General features: G+C 41.2%; 3 protein-coding genes and 1 non-coding gene across 7 annotated transcripts; 2 read left to right on the top strand and 2 right to left on the bottom strand.

Annotated features, from left to right (window-relative positions):
• The first annotated feature begins 3,405 nt into the window (after positions 1 to 3,405).
• On the top strand, positions 3,406 to 5,460 carry LOC127768051 (probable E3 ubiquitin-protein ligase RHC1A). Of its 3 annotated transcripts, XM_052293561.1 has the most exons (3): positions 3,406 to 3,538; positions 4,204 to 4,295; positions 4,407 to 5,460. In XM_052293561.1, exon 3 carries the CDS (start codon positions 4,466 to 4,468, stop codon positions 5,315 to 5,317), a length of 852 nt encoding a protein of 283 aa, XP_052149521.1. In that variant the 5' UTR covers positions 3,406 to 3,538; positions 4,204 to 4,295; positions 4,407 to 4,465; the 3' UTR covers positions 5,318 to 5,460. The 3 variants fall into 3 exon arrangements, with proteins under 3 accessions (XP_052149521.1, XP_052149519.1, XP_052149522.1); XM_052293559.1 differs by lacking the exon at positions 4,204 to 4,295; XM_052293562.1 differs by lacking the exon at positions 4,204 to 4,295 and having other exon boundaries at positions 3,406 to 3,573.
• Positions 5,461 to 14,225: 8,765 nt separating this feature from the next.
• LOC127767945 (BURP domain-containing protein 14-like) lies at positions 14,226 to 15,119 on the bottom strand. Its single transcript, XM_052293435.1, has one exon. The coding sequence runs from the start codon at positions 15,058 to 15,060 to the stop codon at positions 14,503 to 14,505; it is 558 nt and encodes a 185-aa protein (XP_052149395.1). The 5' UTR covers positions 15,061 to 15,119; the 3' UTR covers positions 14,226 to 14,502.
• A 4,322-nt stretch (positions 15,120 to 19,441) lies between these two features.
• Positions 19,442 to 19,513, top strand: TRNAP-UGG (transfer RNA proline (anticodon UGG)). The gene has a single exon. It is a non-coding gene; the product is annotated as a tRNA-Pro (tRNA).
• A 486-nt stretch (positions 19,514 to 19,999) lies between these two features.
• Positions 20,000 to 23,069, bottom strand: LOC127767991 (superoxide dismutase [Cu-Zn] 1). Of its 2 annotated transcripts, none has more exons than XM_052293490.1 (8): positions 22,919 to 23,069; positions 21,755 to 21,842; positions 21,561 to 21,662; positions 21,341 to 21,436; positions 21,158 to 21,189; positions 20,934 to 21,009; positions 20,419 to 20,472; positions 20,000 to 20,305 (listed from the first exon to the last, which is right to left on the bottom strand). In XM_052293490.1, exons 2-8 carry the CDS (start codon positions 21,828 to 21,830, stop codon positions 20,283 to 20,285), a joined length of 459 nt encoding a protein of 152 aa, XP_052149450.1. In that variant the 5' UTR covers positions 21,831 to 21,842; positions 22,919 to 23,069; the 3' UTR covers positions 20,000 to 20,282. The 2 variants fall into 2 exon arrangements, with proteins under 2 accessions (XP_052149450.1, XP_052149449.1); XM_052293489.1 differs by lacking the exon at positions 22,919 to 23,069 and adding an exon at positions 22,824 to 22,844.
• Between the last annotated feature and the right edge of the window lie 500 nt (positions 23,070 to 23,569).

The following is a 23,569-nucleotide window of genomic DNA, read 5'->3' as shown; positions in this document are numbered from 1 at the left end:
TTGTTGTGGCAGCAGCAGGAACAGCGTCAAACGCCTCCTTGGCGACTTTCTCCTTCAGCGACGCCGCCACCTGATGGTCCACGAGCGGCCCGATGATATCAGTCAGAGGGAGAACCTACGCTTCATGAAGTCATAATGCGATCCCGGAAGAAAAATGCAAAAGGACTGCTGAGTACACTTACATTGATGGCAACGTCGCGCTGGGCTACCCCTTTCTCGCAAAGGGGGACTTGGACGTTGCTCGCTGTTGTCGGGCCACTGATCATCAGTTGGCCGACACGGCGCTCCACGGTTGCGCTGTCCAAGCCTGTAGATCGAGACCAGAATCCGATAAGTCGGGAAGAACACGCACATAAGGGAGCCAATTTAACTAAAAAGAAAAATATCCCGAGGAGAAACCCGGGTCGCGTCCTCCGGCCCAGAATAATCAAAGGCTGGATGGGCTCGAGCCTGGAGCGGCTGGATCCGCCTACCAATGAAGTCGGCAGCGACTTCATACCCCGACAATCCCCGTACTCGGAGGTCATCAATGATATCGATGAAAGATTGGAGGGATGGGGTCAAGGCGAGTTTGGCGGTCCAAGATGAAATCTTGTTTGGTTGCTCCTCAGGAACAATAAAAACCGGATCCGAACCTTCTATTTGAAGATAGAACCACCTCCCCCGCCATTTGCTGCGAGATGAGGGGCACTGGAAGGGGATGTATCGCGACTTCAGGCCATCCCGAAGTCGGAAACCGACACATCCAGACACCTTTTTGGGTTCCATCCAACGCAACTCATAGTAAAAACGGAAGAGGTCAAGAAACGGCTCTACCCCAATGTAGGCCTCACAAAGATGAGAAAAGATACTTAGGAAGGCGATGGAATTGGGGTTCAAATGGAGCAAGGAAAGACCGTAGAAATTCAAGACCAAGAGAAGAAATTCAGAAGACGAAGGAAGAAAACCACAGAGAATAAAGTCCTCGATCACAACCATGCGACCCAGGACAGGCTAGGGTTCAGTACCTCCTACTTCTCTCTCCGCGGTCCCGCGACCGGGAAGGGCGCCATCCTCCTGCAACTTCTTCAGCAACGCGCTGGTGGAGGTAGACTTGTCGAGATCCATTGCCACCGGGGATCGCCGGAGAAAGGACCGAGATGAGCTAGCTAGGGTTTTTTGCGGGAGCGGAGAAGACGAGGGACGCTTGGGGGCTGGAGAGTTTTTTCACAACAGGTGGACTTCAAATTGGATCCCCAAAACTCCCTTAAATAGACGCACTTCCGACGATGCGAATTCCAAGGAAAGGAGAGAGATGGCCGCCGGAAATTTCTGGGTCCGTTACGCGCGGCAGTTTTTCGGACTTCAATTTAAATTCACTCATGACCGTTGAGCTTCACCTGGCGTTGTCGATCACTCCTTGTCTCTCGGTCCTCACACCGAGAACGACGACAACTTCGACATCAGAAGTCGCGATCGGTTTCACGAGTTCATATAAGCAGAAGTCGGGGGCTACTGTCAGGGTTACGGGTAAGGTATACCCTCTACCCTTCGATATACGTCATACTTGCGCGTATATGGACGTTTTCGGCATACGTTAAGGAAATTCATTATGGAGTTCACAGATGGAAGGAGTCCTACTCGGATAGAACTGGGTCGTCATTGTATCGTATCGGGTCCGATGTCTCCGAGTCCTACTTGGAGACCAGTTGACCTGTGGTACAAAAGGGACCCCCCGGGGAGGACCTTGGGCATCGAATCTTACCGCCAACACATCCACCACAGCCTACGAAGCCGGAGCCTACAGGAGCCAAGTCGCCGGGTGATCTAGTCAAATCAACTCGACTACGATCTCGTCGGTATCGTCGAGTTCCACTATTCTCTTTGTAATCTGTGGTTTCCATCATATAATCTCATATCAAGTGGATTAGGGCTATTACCTATCAAGGGGCCTGAACCAGTATAATCTTTGTTTTCTGCCTACTCGATGTCGTATTACGTAGATCCTCATACCAGCGTACCCCAATACCCTCTATATCCGGTCTACGGGTATCCCCCGTCGACAATTTCAATTATAACAAAAATGTTGCAAGAATTGAGAACGTTGATTATCTAAAAGAAATTGAGAACGTTGATATTTAGAGCCGGCTTTTGGCATACCTTTATCCTAAAAGCTATATATCTTAATTTTGAATTTAAAATTACTTTTTGGTTGCCGGCCTTATTTCCATTTTTACAAGAGAATGACTTAAATTTAAAAGTGATATATAATTGTTATAAAAAACATATTTTACAATTTTGGATATGAAAAATAACTATAAAAACAAAGATATTTAAAGACCCCGATGAAATTGACACTTATCTTTGCTTTAATTTGGACTCATTGTGACAAACTGAATTGTTTGAGAAGCGATACTTTTTTAAAAGGAGCTGCACCTGTTAGAAGCCACCAAATAGGACTTGGACACCCTACTCCCTACTAAGGGTGGACAAAAAAAAAATCAAGACCGAAGACCGACAATGAAAAAACCGTATCATGATTAAAAAAAACGAATAAATTAGTCACTGGTCTCCTGTTCGGTCTTAGCTGTGAGAAGACCAATCAAATTCTCGGTTCTTAGCTCTTATTTATTGGTTACCCGGATGGCCGAATAAGATCGTAGTTGGTCTAATGCAAGGGAAACATATCATTTGCAGTACTATCCTCTGATTTTGAGTGGCTGACATATAGACCCATGCTCATTAGGCCCACGGGTCAGTGTCCCAAGTCAGAGGTTTATACCGCAGAGGAGATTCACCCCAATGCGAGATCTGCCACAGTGCCACTGCGCGGTCAGCTTGGTTTAGACCGAAGATCAAACTGCGGTTCGGTTAACCGGACATGGTTTTTTAGATAAATTCGGTTTTTCCCATTTGCGCGATTGCCCGGACCGATTTCTCGGTGAGGACCGAAATGGCCGCCCTCGACAGCTTGACGAGGCAACCACGTGACGGGACATCCCATCCGGGCCGTCCATTCCTCCCACCGACGGCCGATCTAGCCTCGTATTCCGTGGCTCCGAATATTTTAAAATTCCCCCGCTCCACATCGTCCCCGACGCAAAATCCCACCCCCACCATGTCCAAAGCCCACACTGACACGTGGGCCCGAAGCGCACTCTGGCCCCACATGCCAGTCACTGCGCTGGCCCCGGGCAGGCCGTGGGCTACGGGGCGAGGAGGCATCTTTCTCGCGGCGGAAAGCGAGGGGGACGACGTGGCTCAGGAATCGAGGCCTGTGGGGCCCACCTCCCCCCTGACGCCACTGCCATGTGGGCCCGGGCGGACAGCGTGGGCGCCACCGCAGCACTGAGAAGGGGAGGAGAGTGGGGCCCTCGGCGACTCGAGTGGGTATAAAATCTGGTCTCTCTGGATCCATCCCCTCCTCTTCTTCCGATATTATTTTTTCGCCTTTTCTGTTCGTGTGTTCGTGGTGGAGTTCATCTCGCCTTCCCCTCTTCCGGTCCTCCCACCGCTCCTCGCCACCACAAACCGCCGCCGCCTCCTCCTCTCCTATCTGGTATCGTAATCGAACCAGCGGAAACCGCTATTCGTGTGCGTGTTTTTTTTTCTATTCAATTTGTTTGCCTCGGGCCGCGTAATCTTGGGAGTTATCTGCAATCAGTTTTCTTTTCTTTCTTTTTCTTTTCTTTTTCTTTTCATTTTGAATGGAGTGAATCGTGTGGAAAAGGTGGCTGTTGTAGAGTTTTTAGTCTTACCATGAACTGATTGATCTACGGGCGAGTGGGAATTTAGCCTGTTCTTGGATTTTAGCCTGGTTGCAGCATCTAGTGTAATTGATCCAGTTTGATTTCTTTTTTTTTTTTTTTGGGAATAAATCAGTGTGAGGCAGCCTATGAACCGAACATAAGTATCTAGTATTAGCCTGTGAGACAAACTGTCCCTGGCTCTATAAGAGGGAAACCTGATGTGTCTGAAAGAAGTTGCGAGTTCAAGAATTCCTATCTGAAAAAAGCAAAGATCAGGCAAAGATCATCAGTTTGGATCATGTATAAATTTCCCATGTTGCAGTCTGTCTTAATTAGGAGGATTATTCATTAACAAATGTCATGCGAAAAATTTATATCTTCGGAAACAATCGCTTTATCATTCATGAGCGAATTATTACTTCGGATTAGGCGGATTTGTGATAATTGATGAATAATTCTAAGTAATCCTTGACAGTTCAGTGATTTGGACTGGTACTGGATGGTAGGTGCCCATCTGTGTGCCTTTTTGACTTGTCTATATGCCTTGGTACCATTGTGAAACTTCAGGTATTCAGTCTTGTTAGATTTGTGAGTAGCATTGGAATGATATGCTTATGTACTACATTACTAGTGGAGCTGTTGCGCTGATATATTAGAAATTATGCCATTTTTTTGCAGTACGGAGGAGGTATACCACACCTTTGGATTTTGGGGAAGCAGTACATTGATTGGAAGAAATGTTAGGAGGTAGGCAATCATACTGGTGCTACCAATGTAGACAGCGGGTGAGGCCCCGCGGCCAGGATATGGAGTGTCCCTATTGCGATTCCGGTTTTGTGTCTGAAATGGATGATGTTGATGCTCTCATGAGCCACTTTGTTGGGATGGATCCTGATTTCCATCGTGATCCAAGGTTCGGTATCATGGAGGCAATCTCTGCTGTGATGAGGCATGGCATGGCGGGAACGAACCGGGAAGTTGATGTGAGAGGAAGGCCAAACATATTTTCTGACCTGGAGATGGAGTTTGGCTCAGGGCCATGGTTGCTCTTCCGTGGCCAGCTTCCTGGTCATCTCTCAGAAGACAATGGTTTTGATGTGTTCATCAACGGACGCCGTGGTGTTGGCATGCGTAGGGCAAACATTGCAGACTACTTTGTTGGACCTGGACTGGATGATCTGATTGAGCAATTGACTCAGAATGATCGACGAGGGCCACCACCTGCCACTCAGTCATCGATTGATGCTATGCCTACTGTGAAGATTACACAGAGGCATCTCAGTGGAGACTCACATTGCCCTGTCTGCAAGGACAAGTTTGAGCTGGGATCAGAAGCAAGGGAGATGCCATGCAAGCATTTATACCACTCTGATTGCATAGTTCCTTGGCTGGAACAGCACAATTCCTGCCCTGTTTGCCGATATGAGTTGCCACCACAGAGCTCTACTGGTGCTAGCTGCTCGCGCACAAGATCAACCAACCAAAGTCAGAGTTCAAGTAGCAATGGGAGAACCAATGGACGTCAAAGGAGAAGGAATCCGTTCTCGTTCCTATGGCCTTTCCGATCATCAAGCTCTAGCTCTCGTTAGATTAGCCTGGTAATCTGGTTGGAGTCCTCAAGACTGTTTAATCGAAGATGCTCATAAAATGGGTGTTATGCATGGCATCTTATCGTCCAATCTGTAATGTATGGCTTGTTATGATCACCACGGAATGCTTTTCCTTGCAAGTATATCCTTCCACAGCTTCATATCAGATACTTCTTTTACTATTCTGTTTACATAAAAGGTTAACGATAGTATGATACTTGTTTAGATAGCTAGAGAAGGTTATTTTCTTAATGTTGTATTACTTAATGTTCTACGGCAGAATATACTTCTGTCAACTGTCATTAAGACGTTTTTTTAGCTGTACAATCTCAAGGGATCAATGGTAGCAAGCATGATGATATAATATAGAAGCAAGTTGCCTGAAATTTCAGTTAAATAAGTACTAGTTAATGCTAGGTTAAGTCCTTGTGTCATCCGTGTTGGCATATTCTGCCCGATTACTATTTGCCTTGCGTTTTATAAGGTTGAATTGAACTGCTTACAATCCTGTTTTCTCTTAAACCTGCCTATTTGAAAAAAAAATGCCATCTTCATACTGATTTCTCAATGTATAGGCATGAATTGATTTTTATACAAAGTTTCCCAAGAACAGTTGCGCTGTTGTGCTATGGCATGTTATTGGTTCTTATATAGTATTGACCACTGGCGTCTAAATGATTTGCCAGACCACTTGTGCTGTGCCCTGGAATCTCTCGTTAATTAAGTAGGATTTCCTTTTAAGTCATGGTAAACTATATATTACCCTTGTTATCTTGTTGACTCCACTAACCAATAGGATCACTGCCTCATGTGAAGAACCAGTCAATGATGCAGGCAGCATTGGATAGTTATCCAAAAGAATAAGGTAGGCTCTGTGACAATACTGTTATGTCAAGTGTTCATCAGATTTTTGCAGCTGGAAACTTGACCTGCAGCTCAAAAACTCTCAGCTGATGCGGTTGATGTTCTCTTGATTACTGCTACTCCATATGCTTTTGCTACCTAGATTAAGATAACTATATTCTCCTCTTGATAGTTTCTTGAGCTTATCTCAACTGGACTTGGTGGTTATGATGTGAAGCCTTGGATTTGATATATGAATTCATGGGGAAAGGTGATGGCCCTCTTCCTGTCCTGGTCCATCCGTGCTGGTTTCTTCAGACAGATACTTGTCTATCCACAGTGCATTAATCACTTGGAAACTTCACGTGGTCCTCCTGTATCCCTGTATTATGCCCCTAGCAAATGGTTTAGTACTCCATCCATCCCATAAAAAACGTATCAGTATCAATGTGACATATCCTAATACAGATATATGTTTAGGCACTCCTTCCGTAAAAAAAAAAAACCCAACCTAGGAGTTCGATGGGACATAACCTATCCAGATTCATTATATTAGATTATGTCTCATCCAACTTCTAGGTTAGATTTTTTTTTTTTTTTTTTTTTTTTTTTGGGATGGAGTATCATATAGGGAGTACAACCGTTTTTCATTCTCCCCAACAGTGAGTTGTGATCACAGCGAGACTGCCTTTTTCTTCCATTTCTCCTTGTCATTTTCAGCTTGTTGCTGCCACGAGCCTACAAGTGGTGGTGGTGAGCTGGGTTCAGGATTGACAGTCCGGTCACCGAACTGATATCTCCGTTTTTTTTTTTTCGGAAAACATTGGTAAACCGGCAAAACAAGATTGAGAGTTGGATAGATTTTGTCAAAACAAGAAAAACAGTTTGAATTTTTTTTAAAAAAAGATGAACAGGATATTGAGTGGTTTGTCTTATTGAACTGATCCGACCAGTTTTCGCTGGAATTGAGAACCTATCAATTGCTGTGCGTGATGCGTACGGGCTCGAATGATTTTGGGTTCAGCTGCCTGGCTCGGCATGGGCTGATGATGCAGACTGCGAGGAATCTTGCTGCGTTTTGTTTTTTGTTTTGTTCCCCTCTTCTTCCAGTGATGGCAGTGTCGCTTCTGAAAAGGTTTTGAATTTTGATTGGGAATTTGGGATAATTGTGTTTTTGTTTTGTTCCCCTCTTCTTCCAGTGGATGGCAGTGTCGCTTCCGAAAAGGCTTTGAATTTTGATTGGGAATTTAGGATAATTGCGGCTGGAAGGACAACGACGATTTAGATTAGGCTAAAGTATCCTACGACCAAACTGCACTTGAAACCAATCATGACGACATCTTTGAACGAGCCATGTCCCAAAAAAAATCATCTTTGTTCCTCAAATAATGAAGCACTTGTTTTGCGCTTGTGAGTTGTGATTACTTTTTCGCGTTCCGTGTTGCTTGGCATAAAAGAATGATTCCTGCATGCCAGTTTCATGGCCCCTTTTGGGGAACAGAAATGTAGAAATTCTGCGAGATATTTTTTTTTTCCTTTTGAAAGAGACTTTTTTTTTTAGAGTAAATTGCACCCACGGTGCAACAACTTGACAGGTGGATGTAATTTGGTGTAATAGCTTAAAAAATGAGCGTTCTAGTGCAACAACTTGGCAAGAATGTGCAATTTAGTATAAGAATTTTATAAGTGATCGTATAAATACAATGACTTGCAAGGTAGGTACGATTTTGATACAATAAATTAAGAAGTTGTGACAACTTAATTATTTGGAGCATTTTTTATATAAATTCAAAATTTTAAATACTTGACAATATACTAGCGTGGATTTGTATAAATATATTTATATTTTTATCCTAATAACTAATAACTGAAAGTCAATTAAACTGGATGTAGAAACTATTATATTTCGGTTGATATTTAAGAAGGTGAAGAAAACAAAAAATTCTTAAAGGTAACTGAATGTAAATTGTATGTGCAATATAATTCTTAAAAATTAAACTCATTATTATAAGGTAATATCTATAGGATTACTGTGTATTGGCATATTGGCATCGTGAAAAACCTTATCTAGCATATGCTTAGCTAAATTGATTCACCAAAATATTAAATTGTCAAGTTCTTGTACTAGAACGCACCCACTTATCAAGTTGTTGCACTCGGACGTTCAATTATCAAGTTCTTGCACTATATCGCACCCACATGCCAAGTTGTACTGTGGGTGTAATTTTTTTTTTTTTTACTTCTTTTTTGGGGGTCCTAATGGTTTCTGTTTCTACGACAGTTTTAGCTGACGTAACGTGTTGATTAGGCTGCCTTATGTCTCGCGCAACCATGCTCCCTCGAGAAGCCAAAGAAATGGCGCCCGGACTAGCGAGAGCGGTTTTCCTAGCCTCTCCTCCTCCGAGACACTGCCATCGCCACCCGGCCGACAGCCTCGGCAGCGCTCGGCCTCCTCCAATCTCTACACCCTTGCCGTGAACAAGCTCAGAGATGTGCCGCCGTCGGCTCGTCCACAATTTGTTTGCCTCTTTCTTTGGTGTCTTCTTAATCGAACCTTGGATAACAGGATTAGGATTTGTTATAGACTTCAATTAAAACTTGAGGACTGGCTAGCATCTGACCACCTGGGCACATAAATCAGTTGAGTACCAACTATAATTTGAGAAACACCCAGAGGTCTTTTGGGCTCCGGCTAGCTTCACAAGACGGTGGGCTAGATAAACTGGGTTCGAAACCTCACCCCTTCTTATTATTTGATATTAGGTCATTTCCTAATATTCGTGTTTCTTTTTACCAACTAAAATTTGGGGCTACAAGCTTGAAATCTCTCCCTCTAAGTAATTAACTAAGGTCAGCTATTGATGTTTTTACCATTACTGACAGATCATCTATTGCCATTGCAAAATTGAATTTATGATGGGTCTTAACTCTTGACACTTTTTATTTTCTATACAAGTGTAGGATGATAGTTGAGGTAGACTACCCTGCCTTTAGTATAATGAAAAACCATGACACCGCATCTTGTATCCATGAAATGAAAATCCTGACAATTAAGGAACACCGTCTTGTTTTCAAGATGATTGATTTTTTTTGTCCGTTCAAAAAAAAAAAAGAAAGATGATTGATTTTCCTTTTTTTGCCAGTAAAGCATGTTTCATGAACTCCACAAAATACCATCTAGAATTGTGAAGTCAGCATACATCATACATGTCTTATTTACAGCAACTAAAACTTCCGTAAACAATATTCTTATGTCGCTAACTATTAATTCCTTTTTCGGATAACAAATATTTTCTTCAGATCTGAATATAGTGTATAAAGTGAACTTTCCTGGCATAGAATGAAACAAGCGCAAAGATATACGAACTCTTCTTTTTTAAAGGATTAGTTTGTGGTTTCTGTGCTTGCTTTGTTGCCCTGCTTATTTGTTTTAAGTTGTCATGGAAATGAAAACCTATGATCGTTATACTTTTCGCAGAACAGATTTAGGTTAGGTAAAATTGTTATCAACTATCCCAATTGTTCCATATTTTTGGAACACAATAATGGTATTGCTTGCAAAATGGATTAAATAAAAAGTAATTTGTCAAACACCAAAATGACTAAAAGCGGTTACACTTAACGAGATTATGATAACCCACTGCTATGCCAAATGGAGCTTTACACTGTCATCTTTTGTGTATGTAATCTGATGACTTCTTCACTCCCTTCTCTATCTAAAAGAACTCAATATCTTCTCTTTGGTGGTAAATTTCTAATACATTTGCACTAACACGATGCAGCATCAGCCTCTGGCCTATTGTCCCCCTGCTGGGTCATTACATCACTCGTATACCTGTGCATGCGACTACTGTAGAGATGTTTCTCCCAGATGGTGAATTTCCTGAAAACCTTGGATCACCATTTTGCAAATGGACCTGGCTGTCAACTTCAGATGATTTTCTTTGGTGATCCTTATGTAAATACATGTATAATGCAAGCTGAAGGGGGTGTAGTCGTGGTCAAAGCCCTAATGATGTCCGGTCCTAATCGGCTTACATTCTCTGTGCTGCTTTGTACAATCATGCTGCAGATCAAATAAAGATATGGCGTTTTTGTTGAGATCTTAATGAGCTGAATTTCCTCTAGACTGAGAACATAAAAGGATACTGGTGGGGTTGGGGATATCATGTTATTATTCTACTTTTGACATTAAGAAACAGAAACATTCTTGAAGTTTTTCTTATGAAGCTAAATTTGCAATACTATAGTCAATACAGGAAGATTCATCCGGGAGCATACACAGAGATATCAGCAGCATGGGAAGCAATTTCTTTACTTCTATGATGTTGATGATTTCTCACTTGTTTTTGTGAATTCAGAGAAGAGGTCAGTAATACAGTATCACTATTTATGTCTGTTGATACTCTGGTAGCAACAATGATTCTGCTTTGTGGAAAAGCTACCTATCAATGCCAGAATCTGTGTCAAGATTTGCTGAGAGACTGAGACCCTTCAAACAGCAGCAGGAAACTGTTTGGACAGAATCCTATGAAATCATGCAAGTATTCATTGAATTTCTCAAAAGCTACTGGGTAAGTCTGTGCTTGTAATGAGATAGCAGGCTATTAGTTAATTATAAACATATTTTAATGAGATAAACGATGAGAGAGAAGAGCAGCGTGCTACAAATCTGTAGCCAGCTGCAGCACGAATTCCAAGACGCAATGTGTGTATGACAGGTGTGACCATATATTAATAGTATAGTAAATAATTATTGTATAAATTAGCTATTAGATTGGCTATAGATAAATTGGAGCTAGTAGTGAGCTATACTATTAAACTTGCTCTAATAATCTTCATGCCAACATGCTTGGATTTTTTAATCTCCGGAATACCTTAATCTTCATTAGCATAGCAGATACATGGTGGTTTTCATGATGATTTTGCTCAGTGGTTCACTTCATAGTTGAAATCATTTTGTACTCCACGTGTGTGCTCTCTACTGCTTCAGGTAACTAAATTATACTACATCCCTTTTATGTACTCCAAATTGATAGTGTTGAGTGAACTATACACAGTTTGACCACAATTTTTTCAACAAAAGAATTTATATACTTGGAACTCCACAATACCATTATGGCAGTATGATGTGAAATAAATCTAAGCAGTGTGATTGTTAGGCTGTATTTAGTTCACACTGAAGTTTGGAAGTTTGGTTGAAATTGATACGATGTGATAGAAAAGTTGTGTGTATTAAAGGTTTGATGTGATGAAAAGTTGGAAGTTTGGAAAAAAACTTTGGAACTAAACAGCGCCTTAACCTACCAACAATGACAACATAGAAATTGCTATTGGTCAAAGTTTGAACAGGATATTCAACGCTGTCATTTATCCTAAAATGGAGGTAGTAGATTGATGGCTTGACAGAATCAAGAGACCAACACATGTATATAGGTTACCTTTACATTTCAGATACAAAACATTGGCTGTACTATAGATTTGCCTTTGGACAGAATAAAGTAAGCAAGCATTCAAGTAACCTTCTTTATTTGATTCCAAATGTGGCGTGACAATCAGTTGAAACCCAAAAAACTTTTCTATCGGTTATAATAAAGTCATTAAAGAAACTATCAACATCTAGTTGTAGGTAGTGGGAGGTAATTTCAGGGCTAGAACAAGGAAGGTGTAATCAAGAAAAGTGCAGAGAACTTATCTTAAGGTCCAGTTGAATGGTGAACCATCAAGGGAAAAGCATAGCAAAAATGGAATAAACAATGACACTGAACGAATGATGACAAATAGAATAAATGTGATTCTGCTGATCTTCTCTCATAAATAAAATCCAGTAAGTTAGCTCTTCCTACCAATTCTAGAAATTGCAAGAAACTATTTTCCTAAAAGATGAATCAACAATAACTTATTTTATCATATATATCAGCATATGATATCTAGTTGCTGGTCTGATTCTTTAAGATATATTATTCTTCAGTGCTCAAATTGCTTATTTGTTGGTGCGACTGTTATCTGTCTGACTTCTTGAGACCTTTGCTGGACTAAGTCGATAGCATCCCTTTTTTCTAGTTGCCAGTTCATGTCATTCAAGTTGCTCGACCCTGAATTCTGAATTGGAGAACAGTATCTCCAACCGACAGCGATGTGCGGTTGTCCCATTCAGGCGACCGACATCTCAGACTGGCCCAGTGATTTGAGCGTCTCTGCGACAGCCAGCAGATATGCTTAAAATACTGAGTACTCCATCCATTTCATATTATGGTTTAATTTTTTTAGTTACTAAGTTTGATCAAATTTATAGAAAAAATTAGCAACACCTAAAATATTAAATTAATTTCATTAAATCTAACATTCATAATATGTTTATTTTGTGTTGAAAATAGTACTATAGATTTGATCAAAGTTAAAGAAGATTGACTAGGAAAAATGTTAAACGGCTAACGGAGGGAGTAGATTACTATCTACTCTGCGGTGTCCAAATACAAACGGTGTTCTCCCCTACTTGCAAGAGTTCTTCGATTGGGGCTCCATCATCCATGCTATGAGAGGAACCCATTCTCTTTTGGAGGGTACAAGCAACTCTGTCCCCAGGATGCTTCACTTTCCATGGTAAGACATGATGCCATTTAGATGGTACTGTTCTATCTTTTATGCGTTTCTTTATAACCAGTTGTTCACTTGATACTACACAGTTTGCCATTTGGATGGTACCATCGCATCTTTATGTGTTTCTTTATTACCAGTTGTTTAACTTGATACACATTTTGCAGTATTTGCACAGCTCCTGAGTGGCTTGGTTGTAGGTAAGGCCATTGATACCCTGTAACTGTGAGAAAATGTGCAGGGACTTGCAGGTTACAAAGCATATGACCTTACATTGCGAGGTTGTGCGTTTCATGCATCTCCATTGCTGGGAGAATTTGTGCTGGCATAACCTGATCCTACATGCACATTTTCTATGGTCAAATCAATGATTGTAATTTCGGTAATTTTAGACCCCCACCGGCTAATCAATATATCAATCAAAATTTTCGGATTTTCTCAAATGTTTGTTGAATTTGGTCAAAGTTTATTCAAATCTAGTCAAAATTTATTAAAATTGAAAAAAACTATCCAAAGAGTGCCGAAAATCACAAAATTTTGGTCCAACCAAATTTTTGGCTGAAATCGAAAATGCAAACCCTGGGTCAAATCCGCTTGCTCATTTCAACTTCTCCCAGTTAACTTTCTTAACCTCGTTTATTCTTCTTGAACCATGCCTGACTTGAGATACTTCCCTTGCATCATATGCAAGGCATAATGACATAATCCAAGGTTACTATTTTTTTTAATCAAAATTAACGGTACGCTTTGAATCTTAATTCCGACGCCTCTGTCGACGTCGTATCCTCACTTACCCCTTGTTACTGTGATTACCCAGTTGTTCTTATTCAGACGAACCAGATGAGATGTCCAGATGCAGTCGCAGACAATGAGAAACATCGAAGAACCATCGCCTCTGGTGGGTGGAGTCATGGAAGCAGCAAAATTAAGCACGTTGGCGCTTCCCACCAACCATTATTGTTCAAAGTTCAAACCATTCTTGTTCAAGTCTTCAAAGGACAACACTAGTACATGGTAGTGATTGAGCTACATGACTTACATGCATGCGATGCAAATTTGTCGTGGATTTATTTGTAAAATCTGATTTTAGGCGTCGATTTACGTTAGGGGAGGTACACTCGTGTGTATGTGCGTTAATTTAACTCTCTATTTACATAGAGAAATAAAAGGAAGTAAAGGGGAAAACACAACGCTAACACGCATTACATATCAACGAAATTTCTTAATGTTCTTTTTGTGCAAAAAAGTGAAAGAAAGAAAAATGGCGAGAGGAACAATCTGTCCTACACGTTGATTGCACTCACGCACTATGTATCAACAACAAGAGGTTAGTTCCTAAGCAACTACTAGTACTAAGTAAGGTAAGGTAACCACCCTTGTTCTCTTTCCATCACCTCACGCACCAAACTCACATAATTGTAGCTTGCAACGTTGCCAAAACCACAGGGTTTGTTACTGATTAAAACTGTTTGTTTAATCCAGAAACACAAAACCAATTTATACTGAACAAAAAACAAGCAATATTGCACACATACGTTACTGGTCAGTTTTGTACTCCCTCCAGCCAGAATATATCAACTTAAGAACGTCCCATCCGACACCAGAATATATCAATCTACGACTATACGGATTTTCCGATATCATAATATATCAACCTAGAACTATACGGATTTGTACGTCCCATCCGATACTCGATTGCTATATTCCGAGACAGAGAGAGTAGCTACTAGCTACCCTTTCAGGCTTCATGGAAGGCCCGAGGCCAGGCACGCCTCCCAGAACTTGCGGTCCTCCTCCTGCCGCCTCGCCGCCGCCGCCGCCGGGTCCTCGTCGTCGCCGCCGCCGGCGCAGTCGCCGTTGTCATTCGGCGGCGACGGCCAGAGGAAGCTGCTGCTGCTGCTGCTGTCATGGCGGCTCCACCAGCTGCCGAACTGCTGGCTCCTCCCTTTCTCCTCCTCGTCGCGGCGCCGCCCCGCCCCGCCGCCGCCGGCCGCCGCGCCATCGTCGCCGTCGACGCAGCTGCTGCACCCGTCGTCGTCATCGTCCCATCGGCCGGCGCCGCCGCCGCCGCCGCTGCTGTCCGACGACGAGAGCTCGATCACGCCACCGCTCGCCGCCGCAGCCGCCGCCGCCGCATCCGTCGTCGGGCAGCGCGACTCCGCCACGCCCTCCTTCCAGCCGTGGCAGTAGTAGTAGTACGGCGCCTGCGGCCGCGCGGCGACGCTCACCGGAGGGGGCGCCGCCGGCGCCGGCGCCTGCACCGGAGACGGTGGCGCCGGCGGGTGTGGCCGCACGGTGGCCATGAGACACAAGAGATCGATTTGTTTGTTTGGTGGGTAAAAGAAAATGCTTGTGGATTTTGGTTAAGTTTGGGCGTGTACGTGTGCACATAGTCATATATATATATATACACGTGGAGAAGCCTACTTGGCTTAGCCAAGTAGTGGTAGTTAATAGGGAATATTAGTAGTATTTCTGTGTACTACGTGCACATGCATGCACGTTTTGCCGGATATTAACTGATAATAAAAGCTGTGCTTGCTCCTGATGAATAATTAAAAGCGGCCGCAGCTGCCAAGCAAGCAGTTCAAGCTGGAGTAGCAATTTGGTTGTTCAGTGATCAAAAAACAAAATGTGTTGCTGCTTTTGGGGACTGTTAGGAGTGTAGCGTGGCTTGGTACCTTACCGTTGTTTGGAGTTTGTGTTTAGCCGCCGTAGTTTTCTAAGCTTCAGTTTTTTTATTTTGCCTTTTCTCCCTTCCTCTGGCATAAGCCGGTCTGGCTGATTGCGTTATGTAACTAAAACTCTTTTCTTCTAATATATTGACATGCAATCTTTTTACGCGTTCATGAAAAAAACAAATTGTGACTTTTAATAAAAGACAAAAAAATGAAATGTGATTTTTTTTCAGAAAAATAATTTTTGGTAGGTTTTTTGAGTTGTCTTCCTAGCAAATTATGGCCATGTCGGGCAGCTATGACTATCACAACCGCTGCGGCTGTGACAGTTCAAAATCATTGTAAGCTACAGTAATTTTGAACTGCTGCAACCGCAACTGTTGCGAAAATAACAGTCGAACACACCATCTGAAAGTAAACCTTTGACAACGGAAGCTACATATGTGTGTGTGTGTGTGTGTGTGTGTGTGTGTGTGTGTGTGTATATATATATATATATATATATATATATATATATATATATATATATATATATATATATATATATATATATATATATATGAAGGAAAGCCTGCCTAAATTTATTTTGAAATTCAAAATGAGATACAGTTTTTCTTTTTGGTAATGAGATGCAGCTTTAGAAGAAGGGATGTGAATAGTGTGCTCCAATGCTCTATATACTTCGAAGTATCCCTTCTACATGCACCATTTGTTATCGGCTCCATCTAATCTTGCATTTAGTAAGCTCTGACATAGTGACACCCATAAACACTGGAGTTACCATCACGTGTGCTTATCGTTGTCAAATTATATTTCGAGCAGGTCGTTAATATCAATATATTGGTCAACCATTGTTCGGTGGAAAAGCTATGTATTATTCTCGTCTGATCAGTTGGGTTAAAAAATTAGAACACGTACAGCAGAATAATGTTTGCCATATAGTTCATAGGTAAAATGTTTGTCACATTTCAGAGGAGAGTAAATGAACAAACTCTTACTATAAACTTTGTGAAATTATAGTGTTTATTTGATCATTATCTTTACTAGTACTCTTCAAATTTAGAGAACTGTTCATCCCCTCTTCCCTCGTGCTGCGTGATTTACAATCCACTCATTATTATGTACTCAATCTGTTTTAAAATATAACTACTATATATTTTAGGAAAGACGAATGGATAACTTATAATTTATTAATTAAATTGCAAACAATTACTCTTCATTTCGATATGATAAACATTCTTCGAAGCAAGTTTAATAGTATAGCCAATTACTAGCTCTAAATCATCTATAGTCAACTTAATAGCTAATTTATAGGATAGTTACCTATAAACATATATTATACTATTAATGTATGTTCTCATCTATCATATACACATTGTGTCTTAGAGTCTCTACTATAGCTGGCTACAAATCTATAGGCCGCTACTCTTCTCTCTCCTCTTTTATTTTTTTGATATCTGTTTATAGCTTGTTTAGAGCTGGTTTATAGTCTGCTATTGTACCTGCTCTAGGAAGGCATCAGCCGACCAGCCGGAACAGTGTGTCTATTAATTGTACAACCCCTTTATTAGATGGATATGCACGCATAATTGCAGAGGAAAACAGCAGGCTTTATGATACTGACAGGTGCCAGCTGATTTGATTCCTCCTCCTGATCTCCTTCTAGAAGGATACGAGGGTTAGGCAAACGGCATGTGCAGCTGTGCAGTGCAGGGCTGGGCTGCCTTCTAGAAGGCCACGGGAAGGAAGGACGGGATTTGCCTCGGTTACGTTTTCCTTTGGATTCCAGCGTCCCATCTTTGTACGTTTCCCACATGTTCCTGATTGATTTGGTTCCGAAATTAGGAAAAAGCAATGTGCCATGGGCCTCAAACTGTCCCAATGACTGTCCTTGCTGTTGGTATATAAAGATACAAATTTCACCTCATCTTTCGTCACCACGCTATCCAAACGGTTAAGCTGTACATTTCATACGAAAACTTTATAGTATACTCCCTCCATACTCATAGAGGAAGTCGTTTTGGACAGCGATACGATCTACAAAACACAACTTTAACTTCTTGTTTCTATAAAAATATTTATTAAAAATAATATATGTATATTTTTATGAAAGTATTTTTCAAGACAAATCTATTCATATAATTTTTACTTTTTCAAACTCAACAACTTGAGAGTTATTTATGATTTATATTCCCAAGATTTGACTTAAACATTGTCCTAAACGACTTTCTTTACGAGTACGGAGGGAGTATACTAGTAGGAATTGGTTGAAAATATCAGATAAATCTATTATTTAAGTTTGTAATAATTAAAACTTAGTTAATCATGCACTAATAGCTTAATTTCATATTTTTCGTGCTATAACTCTGTCTTCATCTTCATTAAAAATAAACACTAACTAGCATGATCCTAATGCATATGGAGTGCAATTGATTTTGATCCCTGCACAATTTCTTGCAAGGGACTATAGACTATACTCCCTCCCTCCCTTAAAAAAAAACACCAACTTTTAGCTATCTAGGTTATATTTAGATACATATCTAGAAGTTGGTTTATTTTGAGATAGATGGTGTAAGTAGCTATGTGTGGCTTGTTTGGACAAGTGTTCATAATTTTATATTGGAACAAAACAGGCAAATTTCATGAATTTGAAGGGAAATTTTGATTTTAGAAAAAACCTAACTAGTTGGAGGTATGAAGTCTTATGGTAGTTGACTTCGAAATCAATTTCATGAATTTAATGGAAATTTTGAAATTGATTTCAAACATCCAATCAATAAAAAGCTGAATATAATTTGGAATTCAAATTGATTGGATGAATGAATTAAAATTAAATTTTGGGTGACGGAATTCAAATGATATTGCGAGCCCTGATTGGATGTATGAAATCGTTTTTATCTAAATATTTGATTCTTCTTGCAGAAAAGAAGAAAAATTGTCCTTACCAAGTGTTGACACCTAGTGAGGTTTATGTAAAAATTATTTGCAACTTCCTCGTAAAACACTTACGTTAGTCCATTCTTCCGGTCCTCGATCTGTAAAAAAATGCCTTGTGGATCTTCATATACTTTCAGCAAAAGATCGATGTAGATTGCAGAGTCATGTGTGCACGCAAGGTATTTTTAGAGAGAGAACAAAAACGTTTCTTGTGCTTGCATGCCCTTCTAGATGCAATGTTTTCTACTAGGCGCATTTCGATCTGCCACGGCTGGCACCATGGCGTAGTTATAGCTTGCTTATGATCATCTCATGTGCACGAGTTTAGTGCAGGATTTGACGGATTTTTGCAGGATTTTTCGCTCTACTTTTTGACTAAGGGTTGACGCGGCTGAAGCTTCCTGGCTCAATTGAAGGTTGAGTGATTCTCGTCGTGCGTCCAACGATCGATCGCAGGCGCAGCCAAGTTGACAACAATGGATTTGCTCTTTGCTCTCAAATCTTATCCTCTACAGCTCTACTGCGACCATTGCTAGTGTCATTGAAGAAGTTGCGACGACTCCACCTCCAGTGTAATCTTTATTTGTAGTTAGAACAGATCTTGTAATGCTTGTGGATCATCTAATAACGACGCGGTTTACAAAGCAATTCGGTAACTGAAAACAGCTTTGGAGTGGTTTTGTCGATGCATAGACATGATTACATCTCCGTTATCGACGAAAACGAGTGAAACCCGAAAAAATTTTCTACCAAAAAAAAATTGAATTTCAGTTCAATTTATTTTTAAGCTTGACCGATTTACCGATTCGTACCGGCTTGATGAGTCGATATTGTGAGTTGTGACATTTGTCAAACTTCGTAGGTATAAACTGTCGTTGTATGATTCAGATGCTGGTGTCTACCAATATTACATCCACGTAGATACATTTTCTCCGCCTTCTTAACGTGTGTCAAGGGGCCGCACTAGCAGGTAGGTGAGTATGTGTTTGCGTGTCCTTGAATTTTGGTTATATGTTTCACTGGAACATTGATAATTTATATAATTTTATGTTTGTAATCTATCACACAAGGGCATTTGGTCTAGTGGTATGATTCTCGCTTTGGGTGCGAGAGGTCCCGAGTTCGATTCTCGGAATGCCCCCGGCTATCTTTTTTTTGTTCTTTTTTTTTCCCTACGTTTCGTACTTGTGACTTATTAACATGCTGTGCACGTTCTATTCGACTCGTTTCGAGTTTCAACTGCACTTTTACGCGTTAAGCTGCGCCCCACTTGGATGGCAGAGACCAACCGGGCAACTGGCCTGGCCATCGGTGAAGAAATACAACCGTATCCCCGTAGAAAAACGCTTTTGGGCAATAGCCTAGACAATCCGATCCTCTCTTTCACCACATTGAGAAAAACTTTTATATACGTTTCCTTTGCAATTAAAAAACAAATACTAAAAAATAAACTACATTGAGAAAACTACAAAATCAACTCCAAATTAAATTTTAAATTTTAAATTTTGACTTATAAGCATAAGCGAAACACAATTGGACTCGGGGACTGATTGCCAATCTTACTTGCGTTCCGTTTACTCGCAAAAGCAGAGAGATAAAACGAGCGAACAATGACCAATCGCAAAAGTACGGACGAAACGAGCGAACAGATGTAACGACATTCCGAGGAAGAGAGCAACATCGAGTCTACAAATGGTACCCTTCAGCTTAAGGTTTAACACAAAACACATAGTTCATTGGGCGCCAACGATGCGGGCGACAGAATGGTACACCAAAAACCATGCGCAGAGATCAGGTGCTTATTGTAGAATCTAGAGTAGCCACTCAGGTAAAGACGAAACGGCTAAGAGCTCGTAGAGTTTCAGGCTTCTGGTGCTGGGAGATGGAAGGTGAGTTCACACCTCCAGGTTTCAGCCTTGAAGTCCGATGATCCCTGAAGTAAAATTGGGAAAGAATTAGAGAAAAGGAGATGAAGTGGTGAGTCGATCAATATGTGACACGAAGCTGATTTTCAGGTGGGCTGGATTGTACGGCCTCTGAACTTACCGCAAGCAACACGGCCACCAGCGTTTCCGGTGGTCTTGCTCAGCTCGTGCCCACCTAAAAGAGCACCAAAACCAATGAATGTTATTTAAGCTGCACTGATAACTGGCTCACTGCAATGAGAATTGGCACAGATAGGTTTATGGTGAAGTGCACAGATAGGAGATTCAAGTCAAATAGTTTATGGTGAAGTGCACAGATAGGAGATTCAAGTCAAATAGTGCCTGGCATAGCAGAACAACTTATTCAAATTTTCCATGTAAAGTTCAGATATCCTTTACCCCCAAAGGTAAAAATGCCTACAACACAGTAGTGTGCAACTTGGTATGATAAAACAAAAGGACCCTACACATTTCTGACTACTAACTCAGCATGTTTATGCAATCCATTCAATAGAAAGTGATTGTTGTCATCATAGACCCAACAGTAGTGAGATCTTCCTTAGCAAAAGAGAAGAAAAGGAGCACACAAGCACACAGACAAAATAAATGAGCACAAACAGTTGTCTGTAATATTACCCTTTCCAAGATCATCAGGATCAGCATGCACAACGACGGCTCTGCCAATGATTGAATTTGGTCCAGTAAGTGGAATCTGACACAGATAAATGGTTATCCATGTTAACACACAGGAAAAAGAAAGAAGGAAAAGACAAGGTAACAGCAGAATAATAAGGGGATGTGTGGTATTGGTTCCATAAATCAAATGACGGAGAATGTTCTTTTTCTGAATGTTTACTTACCTGACTGTCAACAACATGGATATTAGCAACACCTGACAGCAGAGAAATAAACTCTCAGCAACAATTATTACTACAAATTGACAATGAGTTAAGGACTACAAGACCACAACTAATATGGTTATGTTAAATCATTAACAGGTATGGAACAAATAAAAATTCGGAATAAAGGGAAAAAGAACAAACCATCTTCTCCAGCGGTGACATTTCCAAGATCACCAGCATGGCGGGTCTCATCTTCTGGTGCTCCATGCTCCTTTCCGGCAGGATTGTAGTGTGGCCCTACATTATGAAACAAGTGCATCATAAGTAATCAATTCAACAGATGATGATAGCCTGTATCAATCCTGATGGTACATCTAGGCAGGCGAGAAGCCAATATATATGTAATAACAATAATAATTACCAGTTGACATGCAACCATTGGTGGTGTCACCAAGTGCATGAATATGGAATCCATGGAGACCAGGCTTGAGGCCAGAGACACTTCCAGTCACAGTGGTGGGACCTAAGAATCAAACATGCCAGTAAATCTCAACGATTCAAGGACTAAAATTCAATTCAAGACAATCATGAAAATGGTGATGACTGATGGCATACCATCTCCCTCTTGGACAAAGTGGATAGTGCCCTTAACAATCTCACTGCTACCAAGCACAACAACAGCCTTCACCATTGTTAATGTGATCTGTAAACAAATTCCACAAAACAGTTACTTAGCAAGTGGCAGAAGTAGCCTCTAGAGGTCCTAAAACCCAACCAAGTTCCCAAAGAACATATTGAACTATGAAATTATCCTAGTGAAGATTGAAAAGATGTTAAAGCAGAAGCAACACAGACGCATCATTTACTACTAGTCAGAAAAAGATAACAATATGGCCCAATCATCTATTGTTTTTTCCAAAGCATGTAAACCAAAGGCATCATAGAACAAATGCCACTGCCCACTGCAAACATACTAGATACAAACAAAACACACGTCTAGTATAGAGGAATTATCCCTAGAAAATCGGTTTGGGATATGATTTCCCACCCATCTAAAGGGTAAGTTTCAATCTTAGCTATCCATTCTTCTCACCCCATTTCATCCTATCCCTCCATTCATTTCTGCATGAAGGGATCGAATTCACGAGGAAACTGTCTGTTGGCTAGTCCAATAACTCCCAAATCTACAATTCTCTACATCCACCCAATCCCCCGACATATCAGGGAAGGACACTCTGCAATCAACTCCACACTTGCAGAAAAAACATGTCTAAATCTAATCATGAACATATCACAAAGCCCATCGCATCATGAGCAGCCAGAGCCCAGTACACAATTCCAATGATTATTACTAGTAATCGGCAACTAACAAATCCGTATCCCTCCGCAGCAGCACGAATCATCGCTCAAAAGGAAAAAAAAGAAAAGGAAGCAGCAGGTCCACGCATCAAAACACTCTCGCATCACTTGAACTTGCATATGGATTCAAACACACGAGACGAGCTCCCCACCAACCAACCAATCGCCCCGAACCAACAACACCGATCGATCAATCAACATCCACAACAATCCCCCCCACCACCCCCAGCCCGCCCGAAGCCCCAAATCCCCGCGAAGCAGCAAGACCAACAAGGAAACACCGATCCCATCTGAGATCCACACGCAGGGAGGGAGGGAGACCCACCGCCTCCCGCGAAACCGGAGGAAGCGAGGCGCGGTCGAAAACCCTAGAAGCTTGCTTGGGTGGGGGGGGGGGGGGGTTGTTGGTGGGATTCCTACCTCAGGCGACCCCCGCGGCGACGACGACGAGGATGAAGGAGGAGGCGAGGCGACTCCTGCAGGTTTGGAATCTGGAGCTTCTGGAAGGTTCCCCTCCCTCCAGCGGTGTGCGGTGGTATTTGTAGTCAAACTGGCAGCTTGCAGTTGCAGCCACCAGCCAACATTGAGGGCCCTCGTTTATTTATTATAATAATAATTTAATTAAAAAAATTTGGGGTCTCATCTTTTCACTTATGTTTATCACAACCAAATTTTGAAATTTTCAATCTTAAATTATAGTTTATTTTGAGATTTTTTTCGTTGAAGTTTTTTTTTCATCTTTGCATTTAGATCGCTAAAAACACGTATATAAAAGTTTTATTTATAAATTATTTTTCGTTTGTAAATATACTGTTTCGCTTTTTTCCCGAATAAGCGAAACGATGGTGTTGTGTACTCTTAACGATTTAAATGTTAATACTGAAAAGTAACCTCTGATGAAAAGACTTTTTTGATGTTTTTGGACATCTAATGTTTGTCGGAGGGAGAGTAGTACTATAAATAATATGGTAGGATAAAGTGTTTTAAGAATATTTTTTTTCGGGGAAGAAATTTCATTTTTAGAAGCACGGCAATAATTTTCGATAGATGAGCTTGAAGAACTAGGCTTCA

The sequence above is a fragment of the Oryza glaberrima genome, chromosome 3 (genome assembly GCF_000147395.1).
Source record: "Oryza glaberrima chromosome 3, OglaRS2, whole genome shotgun sequence".
Lineage (NCBI taxonomy): Eukaryota > Viridiplantae > Streptophyta > Magnoliopsida > Poales > Poaceae > Oryza > Oryza glaberrima.
The sequence above is the reverse complement of the archived record's forward strand: the minus strand, read 5'-3'. Positions and strand labels throughout refer to the sequence as shown.

Excerpts from the sequence above, each read along its gene's own strand:
- LOC127768051 (XM_052293559.1), top strand. The coding sequence starts at position 4,466 with ATGTTAGGAGGTAGGCAATCATACTGGTGCTACCAATGTAGACAGCGG.
- LOC127767945 (XM_052293435.1), bottom strand. The coding sequence starts at position 15,060 with ATGGCCACCGTGCGGCCACACCCGCCGGCGCCACCGTCTCCGGTGCAG.
- LOC127767991 (XM_052293490.1), bottom strand. The coding sequence starts at position 21,830 with ATGGTGAAGGCTGTTGTTGTGCTTGGTAGCAGTGAGATTGTTAAGGGC. Across the intron at positions 21,437-21,560 it reads CAATGGTTGCATGTCAACTG|GGCCACACTACAATCCTGCC; the intron begins GTAATTATTATT and ends TTCATAATGTAG. Across the intron at positions 20,473-20,933 it reads TCCTGATGATCTTGGAAAGG|GTGGGCACGAGCTGAGCAAG; the intron begins GTAATATTACAG and ends GTGCTCTTTTAG.